Below are 13,726 nucleotides of genomic sequence, written 5' to 3' on the forward strand. Positions count from 1 at the left end.
GGATGGTTGGAACGCGGGCTGGAGTCATTCAGTGTTCTCACCCCTTAGAACAAAACACATGACATGTGCCAGTGTTTTCTGCGGAGCAGCGGACCATCACGCGCTGTGACGTGCTCCGTTGACCGTTTCAGTTCCGGAGTCGAGGAAAAGGACGTTGCAGATAGGAATGATGAGTGAAGACACTTAGTTCTACTCTCTTATAGAATTTCTGGGAAAAAAAATACTTTCAGTAGAAAGGAGATAGCTTCAATAACTCTATCATTTCTACACGTTTTAGACTTGGGGAGTTACTTGCGTTAGAATGTGGGGCTCAACGTGATAGCAATCAGATTGCGGTCTGTCTGGAGTAGGCATCCGGGCTCCTGAGTCTAGAGTTGCTTCTTAATAACTGATTGTCATGTTGATTTATTAAATTGTTCTCGTCATCTCCTGAACTGTTGTTGATAAATGCATTTTTAGTTCCTCATATTAAACTATTATTTACTCTTGTCCCTAATGTATCCAAATCATGCATAATTTATTCCAAAGAATAGTTTTCTGGATTAATAGTGTTTTCCATTCATAAGACAACCAGTTTTCTTTAAAGAACTATCCACATTTAACATGTCTCATATAATATATAAGTGTGTGTGTGTTTATTACAAAAGCAATGTGCCTGGAAAAAGAATCTTAATTTCTTCTTTTCACTTGTAGATGAAAATCTGTCATCCACAAGTCAGACCCAGAAGGAGACTATTGCAGTTAGAGTTGAATAACCATTAGAAGGTTCCTGGAAACCTAGATTGTTGTGTGTACGTGTGTGTGTGTGTGTGTGTACATGCATGCATTTTAACTCTATGCCATAAGATTTTTATGGAAATTGGGTACACTGATTTCTGCCTGATAAAACATAATTTAGGAAACTGCTAAATGCTGAATTGTAGGGTGACAGATTTTGCAGACCTAAGTCCTATTCCTCTATTTCTTACCTTTGGTTTCTTCTTTTCTGATGGTTTGAACAGAATTTTTAAAGGGTTGGTATATTTCTGCAAGTGTTTTTCCTTTACTCACAAGTGTTAAACAGAGTATGTTAGTGTTCAAAATGCAGAGAAAACTACCTATGCAGGTTATTCCAGGCTTCTAATTCATCTTCAGAAATGTGTATGGGCGTCACATTTTCCGTATACGCACCTAGAGTACCGTGTCTGTGTTGAGAATGCACAACTATAGGCTCATCATCTTTAAAGATGTTGTTCTTAGACTAGTCAGACGCCCCCAGAGCTCATTATATTTTTAAAATCTCAAGCCCTTATTGTGCACAACAGCCCAAACATAGTCCATTTCATCTAGCTAAGAATTTTTCCTTCAATGGGGCTTCTTGGAGAATGGGGAAAGGAGTGATCATTTCATAATCAGGTCTGAATTTTGCATGCTTCATGTTTATATATTCAAGAGCATATGAAATAATGAAGAAATACCTTGCCATTCTGTTTCTTCAGGCTACACTGAACACAGCTTTGGTAGTTCAGAAATAACCTAGCTTTCTTAACGTAATTTGGGCTCATAAAAACCAGTGCGCCTTCGTCATCGATGGACAGTACCTGTTATAATCTGTTAGCTGTCAAGTGTGCAGGTGTTCAGAATGCATATATATGAGGTGTTGATGACAATATGGTACCACACTTTGTTTGTTCTTTTATATCTTTGCTGAAGGGGCCCCTTTCTTTAGTCTACTGACCTCATTTGCATATAGAGCCATTTACAAAAGGAAAGAAGGAGGGAGGGTACGTTGAATCCCTCTATTTCGTTTCTCCTGGAATACAAGATTTTGAGGGAGTGTGGTAGTGGGGCTTGGGGAGCAGAGGCATGCATGGATGAGGGTAGGAGACTGTGAACTCAGTGGGAGGAGCAGCCCCTGAAGGAAAAGATCTCCCAGACGTCCATCTCAGGAGGAATTTGTAGCTACTTTCTGTTGGGGGAAAAGCAAGCCTCCTGAGGGTTCAATGAATTGGTCATTCCCACCGTAAAATGAGTTGTTTTAGCAAAAGTAACCCCAAGGTAGCTGTTGTGTGTCCTTGCCTGGATAGGATGTCACTGGATTTTGGATGGTGGGGGCTTGAGGCTCTGGGAATGGAGAGAAGGGAGAGGTGGAATGACCTCCCTGACCGCTTTGCCTCCTCTCCACCCTCAGGACGATGAGTCCTCACCCCGTGGTCCCCACAGGGGCCGTCCACAGCCAGGCTCCCTCCAAAATCAAGGGTCTCCTGTCCAATTCAAGTCTCTAAACTTTTCTTTTATGCTTTATCTTGTTTGTTTCTCTGCTGATTAAGGAGGGTAGAGTATGCCCTGATGAAGATATGGAAAATACTGAGTACAGCCAATCCAGATTCCTTAGCTGCTTAAAGGCTCCCTTGTAGATTAGATCGTTTGCCCTCTGAGAAGCTCAATGAGCTACTTTTTCCATGTGTTCCTGTGAATAATGCCTGTGTCGTGGTCTCAGCTTGAAAGAAGGAGGGAAACAAGGAAAAGAGAGAGCACACTTTGTTACTACAAGTTTCAGGAGTCACATCAGTGACGTAAATGCTATCATTTTTTTTTTTCCTTCTTAAAAACATTTTATGTTTTTGCCTATTTTTTTTCCCCCTAGGAAAGATTCGCCCTGAGCTAACATCTGTTGCCAATCGCCCTCTCTCTCTCTCTCTCTCTCTCTCTCTCTCTCTCTTTTTTCCCCCCCTCCCCAAAGCCCTAGTACATAGTTGTATGTTCTAGTTGAAAGTCTTTCTATGTGAGCCGCCAGCACAGCATGGCTACTGACAGGCAAGTGGTGTGGTTCCGCACCCAGGAACCAAACCCAGGCCAGTGAAGTGGAGCGCACCAAACATTAACCACTAGGCCATCAGGGCTGGCTCTGTTTTTGCTCAGTCCTGAACAGAGAAAATTACACAGAATCTAGGTCCTAGCTCTCAATATTTTGCCTGTGACACACAAAGAGAGGATAGAGAATGTATTAATACTTTAAATTATTATGTGAAAAGACAGTGATATTTTCTGTCATATAGAGCTAATGGGTGAATGCATTCTACTGGGGTTTTCTGAGGTTTCTGCCATTTTTCCATCTGAAAGATCAGATAGCATGCTAGGTACACGGGATCCTCCACTGCCTTTCAAAAATGCATCACAGGGACACAACCTCCAAACCCCTGGCTCTACATCAGGGGTTAGCAAACTTTCTCTGAAAAGGGCCAGATTGTAACTATTTTAGGTTTTGTTGGCCATACAATCTCCCACATATTCCAGTGAAACTTTGTGAACACTGAATTTTAATTGTATATTATTTCCATGTGTCACAGAATACTATTATTCTTTTGATTTATTTCAACCATTTAAAAATGTAAAAGCCAGTTTTACAGGCCATACAGAAACAGGTAGCGGGTCAGATTTGGCCCTCAGGTCGTGGTTTGAAGCCTCCTGATTTAGGTATTAACGACATCTCGAGACAAACCGACCTTCACAATTAAGAAGTTGGTATATGGGGGGCCCATTTTCAGGAAGGACATGATGGGAGAGAGGCAGCTCTCTAGGCATTTGTCTGCTGGGTCTTGAGAGGATTTGTGAAGAAGAGGGATTTCAGGAACTATTTCAGCATAGGCACAAAAACTCTCTTCCTCTTAGTTGAAATGGTTTCTGACATTGGCGATTATCCCTAAAATCCATTGACTATGCAGATGCTGCCAACCTTTCCTTGATTCTTCTCTGCCTCCTCCCACCTTCCTGAAACATCTGTTGGGCACACACTGTGTGGAGACCTTAGTTAGATGGTGGGGACGCGTAGACACAGACAGCATGTGAGCACTCACAGCCTGCTGGCAGAGCCAGAGAAGTGTGTGAAGGATCTCACAGGGCAAGCAGCCTGCTGGAAGGGAGGTACAGCACACCGCATCCTCAGTACCAGCCCTCTGCACCATCCAGACCTCACCTGCTCCCAGAGATAACTTCATCATCCAATTCCAGCTGGATGACTCATAATTCAGGGTGGCTTGACAGAAGCGGACACTGGATCCTTGCTTCCTAGTCAGGAACCTGCATGAATGGGAAAGGCCATAACTTCTAAGCTGCTCAGTGTTTTAAAGATCCATCCAGAAAAGTATTACCAGGCTTTGCTTTGAGCCAGTGGCTCTTCCTTACACAGCCTGATGCAAGTTTCTGTCCCTTAGTCCAAGCCCCCAAGTGATAAATACCTGAAGCTATGCTCATACTTTCATTGTTCATGAACACTGCTCTCCTTCATTGAGCAATATTGGTGCACCTTGAAAACCACAAGTTGAATCTCATTTTGTAAATTAAATCGCTGTGTAAATACCCTAAGTCTTTATGCTTGTTAAAGGAATCCCGTTATGAATTCCAGGCACAGCAATACCATTGATTCACAATGCACCGTCGTAGAACCACCCTAGGCTTCCATTTCTTCATCTTTCAAATGAAGGGGTTCAATTAAACGATCTCTAAGATTACGTGATTTACTCTACTGTTTATTTTCTGCATAAAAATGTATTTTTAAATATTGGATTTCTTTGAGGTAGGGCACACTTGTTCTCATAACATGAGGTAGAATTGTTAACATCGTATCCCCCTATGGAAGGTTTAGTTTTTCAGTAGACCCTCCCGACTCCCAGTTCAGGCTCCACCAGCCTCCCACGCCGGTTTGGGGGTGTCAGCTTCTGTCCATGCTTCTCCTTTTGCAGCTGCAGTGTCTGTGAGGTGAGCAAGTATAGTTTGGGAAACAAAATGCCCTGGCCAGGGGGTGGGTTGAAAGACACAATTATGGAAATTATTACTCTTCTTATTTAATGTAATTACAGCGTGTGTTTCTCTGAAGAGTGCCACAGAAAGGTTGAATGAGTTGGGATCATTTATCCTAGGGAAGAAAAGACTGGAGAGGAGGGAGATAACTCAGTAACAGTTTTGAATATTTGGAAGACGATAACCAGCAGTTCTGTCTTCTGACTGAAGAAAAGAGATTAAGAAACGGGTAGGAAAGGTCTAAATTAGATGTGAGGAGTAATGCCGTGCTGGTAAGCGTGAGTAAACACCGACGTGAGTTCTTTAGGGGAGGTCTGGGGGGTGGGGGCTTTGATGACCTGCCTAGAGCTGGGCGTCTTGCTCTCTGATTTCCACTGTGGACGCTAGGGACTGCCCATAGGATCCGAGGGGCAGATCCACGGGCCTGGACTCCTAAACCCCCAGCATTCTCGTAAACCAGATGTGGTTAACACAGACGTAAAGGACAGCCTTGAGGATAAGCAACGCAGCAAATGTCGTAGAAAGGAAGTCTGCAGCTTCAGAGGAAAGAGCTGGGCTTGAGGATGCAGCCCGGGGTGTGAGGAAAGAAGAGTTCACCCTCAACTGGGCAACACCCAGCCTGGGGATAGTGAGGATTTCTTATGCCAGCCTCACCTCCAGAGCATCAGCCGACTCTGTCCTCCACCCATCTCGTGTCTGCAGCAGGCAGATCAGACTTGCTGTGTTCCAGAGATGACTCTGGCTCCACCTCACTGTATGTCAGTCAGGAAACAGGCACAGAGCCGGCAGGGTGATGGTTTTCCAGGTTTTCTCTGCCAAACCATAGTTTCCAGCACATACTAGGTGCTCACCCCGTGTGTAGTGACTGTATAAATGAATGCATGCAGGAGGGAGGGAGAAGGAGGTGTTCAGTCATCAGTGAACAAACTCCCCCAGGCATTTCAGACCCATGTCTGACCCCTCCTCGAGTGTCACACTATTGGGAATCACTAGCACTGTGGTCAGAAGCACAGGCTTTAGGGCAGAGACCCAAATTCAAATCCGTCTTGGCAGCCAGGCACACAATGGCAAGTAGTGAAGCAGATCAGGGTAAGTTGGTAGGGAATGCTGGGGGCTGAGGTGGAAACCATCACTCAATCCCTGGAGACTGGGCCCAACAGAAACATGAACCCAGAGTTGCCAGATCCTTGCTTTAAAAAAACAAACAAAAAAAACCAAAGCTCTAGATTTTGTTATGAAATCTCTCGGTTTTTAAGTGTTGGCAGCTAAAAATATTTTTTAAAACACAGTGAGGGTCAAGAAACTGTTTGCTGCCAGTGTGTGATCTTCCCTCTAGAATCACACAGATTTAGATTCAAATCCTGGCTACTTACTAGGTGGTGACCTTGGTAAATGACTTAACCTCTTTGAACTCTAGTTTCTCTCTCACAAATAGTAGAGAGAGATTGCCTCACAGCCTAGCTATGAGGACTAAAAGAACACATGTAAGAGGTTAATATAGTGCCTTGCATGCAGAGTGTTTACTAACCTTTAAATAATAATCATAATGGCTATACTTATATTATTATTGAATCAAACCGAATGAAATTGCTAGTACACACATAGATTTGACCTGTAAGAATGGCAGTTACATATGGTTCAACATAATATTATCAATATAAAATCCTATACTGTATACATTATTACTGTTTTACCATTATTATCAATATTAAGTCTTACCGACCTACTCCCTGAATACACACTTATGATCCTCCTTTCCTGCTCTCTCTTCCCCCCAGCACTTATTCTGTTGATTGTACTCAATAACTTATTTATGATGTTTATGGCTTGTCTGTCTGCCCCACCCCTACTGGTATATAAGCTTCATCAAGTCGAGGATTTTTTCTCTTTTGTTCATTGTCCTTCTCTGCCCACTCCACCCCAGCCCCTAGAGGAGCAGGCACTCAGTAGGCTCTCTATGAAGGTGTGTTGAATTCATAGACTTACACGCTGGCATTCCCAAAGCTGAAGTCACTCCACCACGGACACTTCCCTTCAAACCTTGTGGACTTTAGGGAGCTATTGATTCAAACTGTTCTAAATAAAGCGTAAATGCAAGTTGTTGTGATGATGGTTTTTTTAGAGCTTTGACTCTTGAGCTCAAGAATGAGATGAGTAAAAGTTGCCTAAGTATTATGTGCCTCAAATCTGAAAAACTGAATTCAATTAGTGGGGAAAAAAAAAAAAATACCAAAATTGAAAAAAACTGACCAAAAATGTTCAGTGAGTTTTTTTTCTGGTTATACGCATGAGCTGTGTGTAGTGCTGTATTTTTAAAAAGATCATGCATTTTATTTGCTCTCGAATAGAAGGAAATTAGGTTTGTAAGAGAACTCTCCTTATCAGCACAGTATGCTTTCATTGTGTGTGTGTGTGTGTGTGTATGTGTACATATGTTCAATAGTAAAGCTAATGTAGCGAAAGAAAGAAGTTTAAAAAGCCCAATAGTAAAGGGCAGGCCTGACTGGATTCCAGAGACAGAGGAGAAAATGGTGGTATTGTCTTCAGAAGGAATGTCAGAGTAGCCTGCTTACAGAGGAAAGTGCTGATAAGCAGAATGACAAAAGCTGGTTTCATGAGTGATTCCCAGCAGCCAGAGGACACTCGCCAGCTGATTGCCCTGCTATTTTCGGTATTCCACATATCATGACTAAATACACAGAGCTTGACCGGAGGCCACAAATATGGTAAGTCAGTGGGGAATTCTGGGAGGTTCTACACTATTTGTAAGGACCGAGGCACCTTCCACACTCTTGTCTGCCCCCACCTAGCCCCCATTTCAAAAGTGAAGGAAGTTCTGACCAGCTCCTACCTCCTTAATAGGAGGTGGGGGAAACCTTTACATTCCCCAAGGCAGATATTTTTAGATGCGATGCTCTGTCCAAAGTGTTAACTAATTGAGTTATCAGATTTCATACTTGGCCACAGAGAATGGCAGTGGAAGAGGGAGAGAGCTTCTCAGAACAAGTAAGCATTTACAGTTTCCGAATGAAATGCATTTTCCTTATAGATGTACTGCTTTGGCCTGGACAATTGTACCTTTTAAAAAATGTTTGTTGCTGGATAGGAAGGAAGCTAGCCTATCTGCACCATGGATCGCTTGAGTTCAATGTGTGTAGGACAATGGACTGTCCTTTCTTTCTGTTTTGCTCAGATCCCACCTCTAGGTACGTGTTGCCTGTGATGTAATTTGGTGTGTGCTTGGCTCAGGCCTATCTTAAGAGGATGCTTAATGAAATGCAAACAGATGGTGGGTGATTCGGGGTGCAGGAAGGGCCTAGAGGCCCCAAGAATGTAAGAAGGTTTAAGTGTTCCCACTTTTCTCAAGAGAAATCTGAGGGCTTTAAAACTGAGCTTTTTCTGATATTTTAATTGCAAGGAGGACAATGGAGTTTTACAATTGGGGGAGAAAACATCTTGAGTTAAAATTTGTTTTTGAAATTCATATATATGGTAGATGGAGGATGTAATTGGAGGTCGGAAAGTGCAATTTTATTTCTGTTTCAATAGAATTGCAGATAGATATAACTAGTCATCTTGTTTAATAATTTTAAATAATTAGCACAGTAAGCCTTTTTCCCCTTAAGGGTTATTATGTGGGAAAAGGGGGTAAATATTTGCGTTATGTTTATAAAATTTTGAAGTATTTGATTCTGAAGGATTCAAAAAATGCCGTTTAGATTATGGCATAGTTTAAGATTTCATGAAATCTCTTGTTTCTGCCTTTGTCTTTTCAGTTAGCACCACTTTGTCTAGCTATGAGAACACAGATGTACTATGAATAGAAGGGAGTGGTATTTGCTATTAATACAATATTAAATCCTGAGCATAAGATGAACATTTTATAAGCAAAATTTAGTGACATGGTCATAATGACTAGAAGAAGACATCATAAAAATGAGGATGTTGATTCCGGTTCTAACATCAGGTAGACAGACTGGTTGATGGTTTTGAGGAAAGAAGAACTGTCATTTCAGTGTTACAAAAAGCAATTCAGAGAACTCGCTCACAATTTTGAACCTTACTTTAAATAAATTCAGTTTAATCTTTGTATTCTTAGAGATATGGAATGTTGCTGTATTCTAGAGTAGACGTTTATGAGATTTTAATCTGAGTGAGACTTTGAAAACATTCTGTGTGCCTCAGAGAAAGGCCTTTTCAAATTAAACTTTGAGATTCATAATGTAGCAATGAATATTGTTCATGAATTCTAGGCATTAATGACAGTTGTAATTTACTAGTAATATAAGCATATTAGGCATAATATAAATGCATAGTATAGGCAGGTAAGTCCTAAAAATCATTTTATGTCACTCTAAAAATAATTGACTCACCCATCAAAAATTATGAGCTGTGCTGAAGGTTGAATTTTGGATGTGCATTCTGTTCCATTGGTTGTGGAACTGTAAATTTTACATATAACCATAATGACATTTGCTAATTACCTAGTGAGACTTGGCTTTGAAAAATACTAATTGCTAGGAACTTTTGAGCCAAGGACAAATATAACAAATCTTTAAGACTGTACCTGGAAAGCTTTGGCATTTTATGAATAATGAGTTAATTTTTTAAAAAGAGATCTGAGATCCGAAAGGAAAACTCAAAAGCAGACCATCTTGTTTCTGCCTCGTGTCAGAATATATCAACTAAATGGTGAAAGCATTTGATCTCAACCCATATGTGCAGCGTTTTCTGTTTTGGTGGGCATGCTGTTTAAAAAATGTGTAATAAAATGACAGACTGAATTTGAAATTATCCTGCCCTAAGCTGTGACTCTGGAAGGGTACTGACCCGATACAGATCACAGAGAAGTCCCATCACAATAGAGTAGCATATACTATTGCTGCGCTGAGTTTAGTTGGACAGTGAATAAGAATTATTCATCTCCTGGTTTCATCTCTGACTTGAATGGAAGATTGAACAGTTTATCTGCATGAGCTGAACTATGGATAAAATCCTTGCCAAGAGGGTATAGTAGATAATTACATTTTCACAAATGATCGTTAATACCTCGTGCTACTTCTGTTTGTCTTGTGGTTTCTATAATATTGTTTAGAGATTTTTTATAGGATTGCTTAGTCTGTGTTTTGGGAGAAACCTCAGTGATTTTACAAGTTGTTATTGTGAAACATTTGCAGCACAAACCTTCTAGAAAGGGAGATGTGTGTGTACCTTTGCCAGTGTTGCTAATAATCAAGTCTTTATAGAAGAACAAATTTTGCCATAAATAACTGGATGAAAAATTAATTCTTAAATAATGCTCATGGAAAAAAAAAAAGCAGACTCTAATATTGAGCAAAGCTCAAATATAATACAATTTTAATGTGCATTTTTGAGGCAGCTAATGATAAGATCTTTCAATAGCTGTGAATTATTTTTAAACACTATAAAGGTACTCTATAATACCAAATAGAAATTCTTGGTATTATTTAACATTCTATCTTCTAACTCAGATGTGTTCTGTTTTTTATATCTGATTTTCAATAATTGACCCATTATTAAATGCATATTTCACTATTGGGAGAATCCCTAATTTTATTGTTAATGATTTTCACGTTAGGAAGTTGGGGGCTAGTAGGATAATTTATATAATCAAACTCAAAAACGGAATCACAAAACCTGACTTTCTGCTGCTTAGACTATCTATACAGTTTCTTGTTTTGACATGGAAAGTTTTAGTTATGTAATAGGTGTAATATTTACTTATCAACTAAATTTATTTTCTTCTATGTGACAATACAAAGATATTACCACATCTCAGTTATAAATTTGAGCAATAATCAAGTTTAAGCACTATTTATAAGACGAAAGAGAATTTAAAATCTAAGTGTCATGTTTTTTTGAACCACCATTCTCTATATAATGTTACGGCATTTTTAGTGACAAAGTAAAAATATATTTGACAACTCTTTATCCTAATGCAAATATTTATTTGTTATATTTTCTTTTTACTGCAGTCCTCAGAATATATTGAAAAAGCTAGTAATAAAAATTAAACTGTGTCTTCTAATTAGACTATTGATAAATACATTATTAGATTTTATAACAAATTTCAAAGTATATCAGGCAGATAACTATACTTACTAATTAATCACTTATTAAGCATAAAAAATCTATAAAGAATTTAATTCTTTTGTTTTAGGAGCCACTTTTTACTCATATGAAATAAAGATCCATGTAGACATTTATAATAGATAACTCATTTCCAGAGAATAATGTTGGAAAGTTAATGCCATTTTTCTTTGGTCAAGGAACAAGTGAATGATGTCACCAATTTAAAAAGCAGAAAAAGTCAATAATGTTACTCAATCTGAGTATGCTTCAATTTTATTTAGTCTCAAATTCTTGATGATATTGTGTTCTAACTCAGCATCATTCTGATATATTATTGATTTACATGTTTTTGTAATCCAATGATTATTCTGTTTTATTTTGAAAACACTTGTATCAATAACATAAATTATACTTTGAATACTATAGCTCTTTAAACACAAACTCAGTCTTACTTATATTTTGATCCCCAGAGTCTGACACATATTAAGCACTCAATAAATAATTGTTAGAATTTTTAGACATATCCTTGTCTTGGAAAAGTATAGCCTCTCATAATTTTAAGCTTCACCTCAAAAGAGCATTTGACTTAAATTGAAAGTAAACTTGTTATTACTTATATAGCTGAAAAAGAGCCAAAAATATTTAATAAATCAGATTTAAAATAATGTTTGGCCTTCTAGCTGCTATTTGGTCTTATAATAAGAGACAATATTGTTAAATATTTTAAAATATTTTAAACAGGAAAATGTACTAGTTAACTTTCCATTTCAGTGACCAAAATGAGGCTATTATTTCCAGTCTAGAAGTTTCCCAGAATACAGGATTCGTATCTGTAGTTGTGTTTACACAACAATGACAAGTTGTCTGTAAAGAATTTTCATCTTATCTGTTTGATATGCAGCACCACTTGCAACGGGGTGTGTTGTTTATTTCTCACATGTCATTTCCAAGAACTTTAAGTTGACATTCTGAGGACAGTATTATCCACTGGGAAAGTGTAGTAGTGTCAAAGTATTTGGAGTGTGTGGACATGGCCACTTGGAAAGGCCCTATCTAGGAAGAGGGCTGAAGCAAGGTAGAGAAAGGCAATAAACAGGTGGCGATTACAGTGATCCTGGTCTGTACTTTGCAAAAATAGCAGCGCTGCGTTTATTTAGACTTTATCTTCCTGCTCAGTCTGGGCTCTTGTCTAAATTATTCTGTTAGAATGTTGTAGGCCTTGGTACCATGAGGTAAGTCTTTGAAAATTTTGCTATAGACCAGCCCCTCTCAAAGTACCCTTTCAGAGTACCTCTGAGGTCCCCCCCTTCTGTTTGAGGCCAGATTTCCTTCACGTGCTTCAACCAAAAACACACAAGGAAAAAGACTGAATGCAGAAGTAGATATGAGTTAACAGTCTCCTATTGTCAGACATTAAAAAGATTTGCAAAGCTGGAAAACAATACCAATCTTCTTATCTTTTTTGTTTATCTTGGAAAATGTAGTCATTTTTCAGAAGATATGTATTTTATATTATCATCTAATTAGTGTGTTGTTAATTTAAAATAAATTAATAAATATTTAATTCTCAGTTTTATTTTCTGATGTGGTAAATATGAATAGTTATAACCCTCACAGTCAAAAGCTCTTTGAGGATCCTCATAATGTTTAAGAGTGTAAAGGGATCTTGAGACAAACAGGTTTGAGAACCCCTGCTCTAGACAGATTGCGCTGTGAACATTCTCTGGCCTTGTTTGTATGCTTAGCTTAGTTGCTGAAAGCATTGTGCAAATAAGGTCAAATTCATGAGTTCAGTCCCTGTGTGACCAGTTATTTCACTTGACTCTCATGGTCATAACCATAGTCAAGCAAGCTAAAAAATTAACTTCAAAATTTTTTTAAGTGATAATAATGGATAAGACTAATTGAGGACCAACTGTGTGCCAGGCCATTTCTAACTGCTTTGCATATATTATTTCCCTTAATGTTGTCAACAGTCCTATAAGTTAAATTTTACTTCTATTCTCATTTTACAGATGAGGAAACTGAGCTACAGTGTGTTTACGTATCTTGTCCAAGATGACACAGTTTATAAATTGCAGAGCCAGGTATGAACCAAGGCATTCTGGATCCAGAGTCTGAACTCTGAGATCATCAAACTGTATAGACTTGCTGATAGAAAGTGATGAATTCATTTAGAGCTGTCTCCAAACACTTAAAAAACTCATATGACATGCTAACCTTGATCTAGCCCCTTCGTCTTCGTACATGCAAGTCAGTTCCTCAGATGTGAATCTTCACTCCCGGGATCCTTGTGGTATGTCTTAGCTGTTAGACTATAATATAGCTGGACATTTCAAAATCACCTACCATGTTCTGACTACCTATAACTACACATTCCAATGGTGACCTTGACTTTGGGATAAAGTCTACTCTTATATCTTTCACTTTATGAAATAAAAAAGAATATCTTTATTATCTTTACCACAAGTTTTCATTGTACTTTTTTACTCATTCAAATAAGCACTTATTTAGCTATATTTTTCACTGAGAGTTCCTAAGATTCCTTTATTGATCATAGACTCAAGTGGAAATGAAAAGTTAAAATGAAAAGAACAGTAGCATTTTGGTATATTGGTTTTAAAAAGAATCAGTATGAAACCATCCTCCCCGCAAGCCCCCAAAAAAGGCAGATAGTTTCATTTACCAGCAAGACTCCAGCTGCACCAGCTGGCACACAACATTTTAGGATGAGAAATTCAAGAACCCTTCCTTTCACTAGCTAACGCCTCCTCTCCCTCTGGTGCTGTGGGCCTCACCCTTTAATTCCTCTGGGCTTTCAACCCCAAGCCTCTAATTATCTGACCAGGAAGCT

At 38.9% G+C, this 13,726-nt stretch overlaps 1 protein-coding gene across 16 annotated transcripts in view; it reads left to right on the top strand.

Moving 5' to 3' along the window:
• ANK3 (ankyrin 3) overlaps positions 1 to 13,726 on the top strand; it is a 641,124-nt gene that overhangs the window by 375,955 nt on the left and 251,443 nt on the right. The window contains exon 1 of one of the 16 annotated variants that reach the window (XM_058543392.1): positions 7,595 to 7,785. The exons of the other annotated variants lie outside the window; for them this stretch is intronic. Within the exon in view, the coding sequence (XP_058399375.1) occupies positions 7,750 to 7,785 (36 nt within the window). The 5' untranslated portion in view covers positions 7,595 to 7,749. Of the gene's footprint in view, positions 1 to 7,594; positions 7,786 to 13,726 lie in introns of those variants that run through there. 16 annotated transcript variants of the gene reach the window in all.

The sequence above is a fragment of the Diceros bicornis genome, chromosome 6 (assembly GCF_020826845.1).
Source record: "Diceros bicornis minor isolate mBicDic1 chromosome 6, mDicBic1.mat.cur, whole genome shotgun sequence".
Taxonomy (NCBI): Eukaryota; Metazoa; Chordata; class Mammalia; order Perissodactyla; family Rhinocerotidae; genus Diceros; species Diceros bicornis.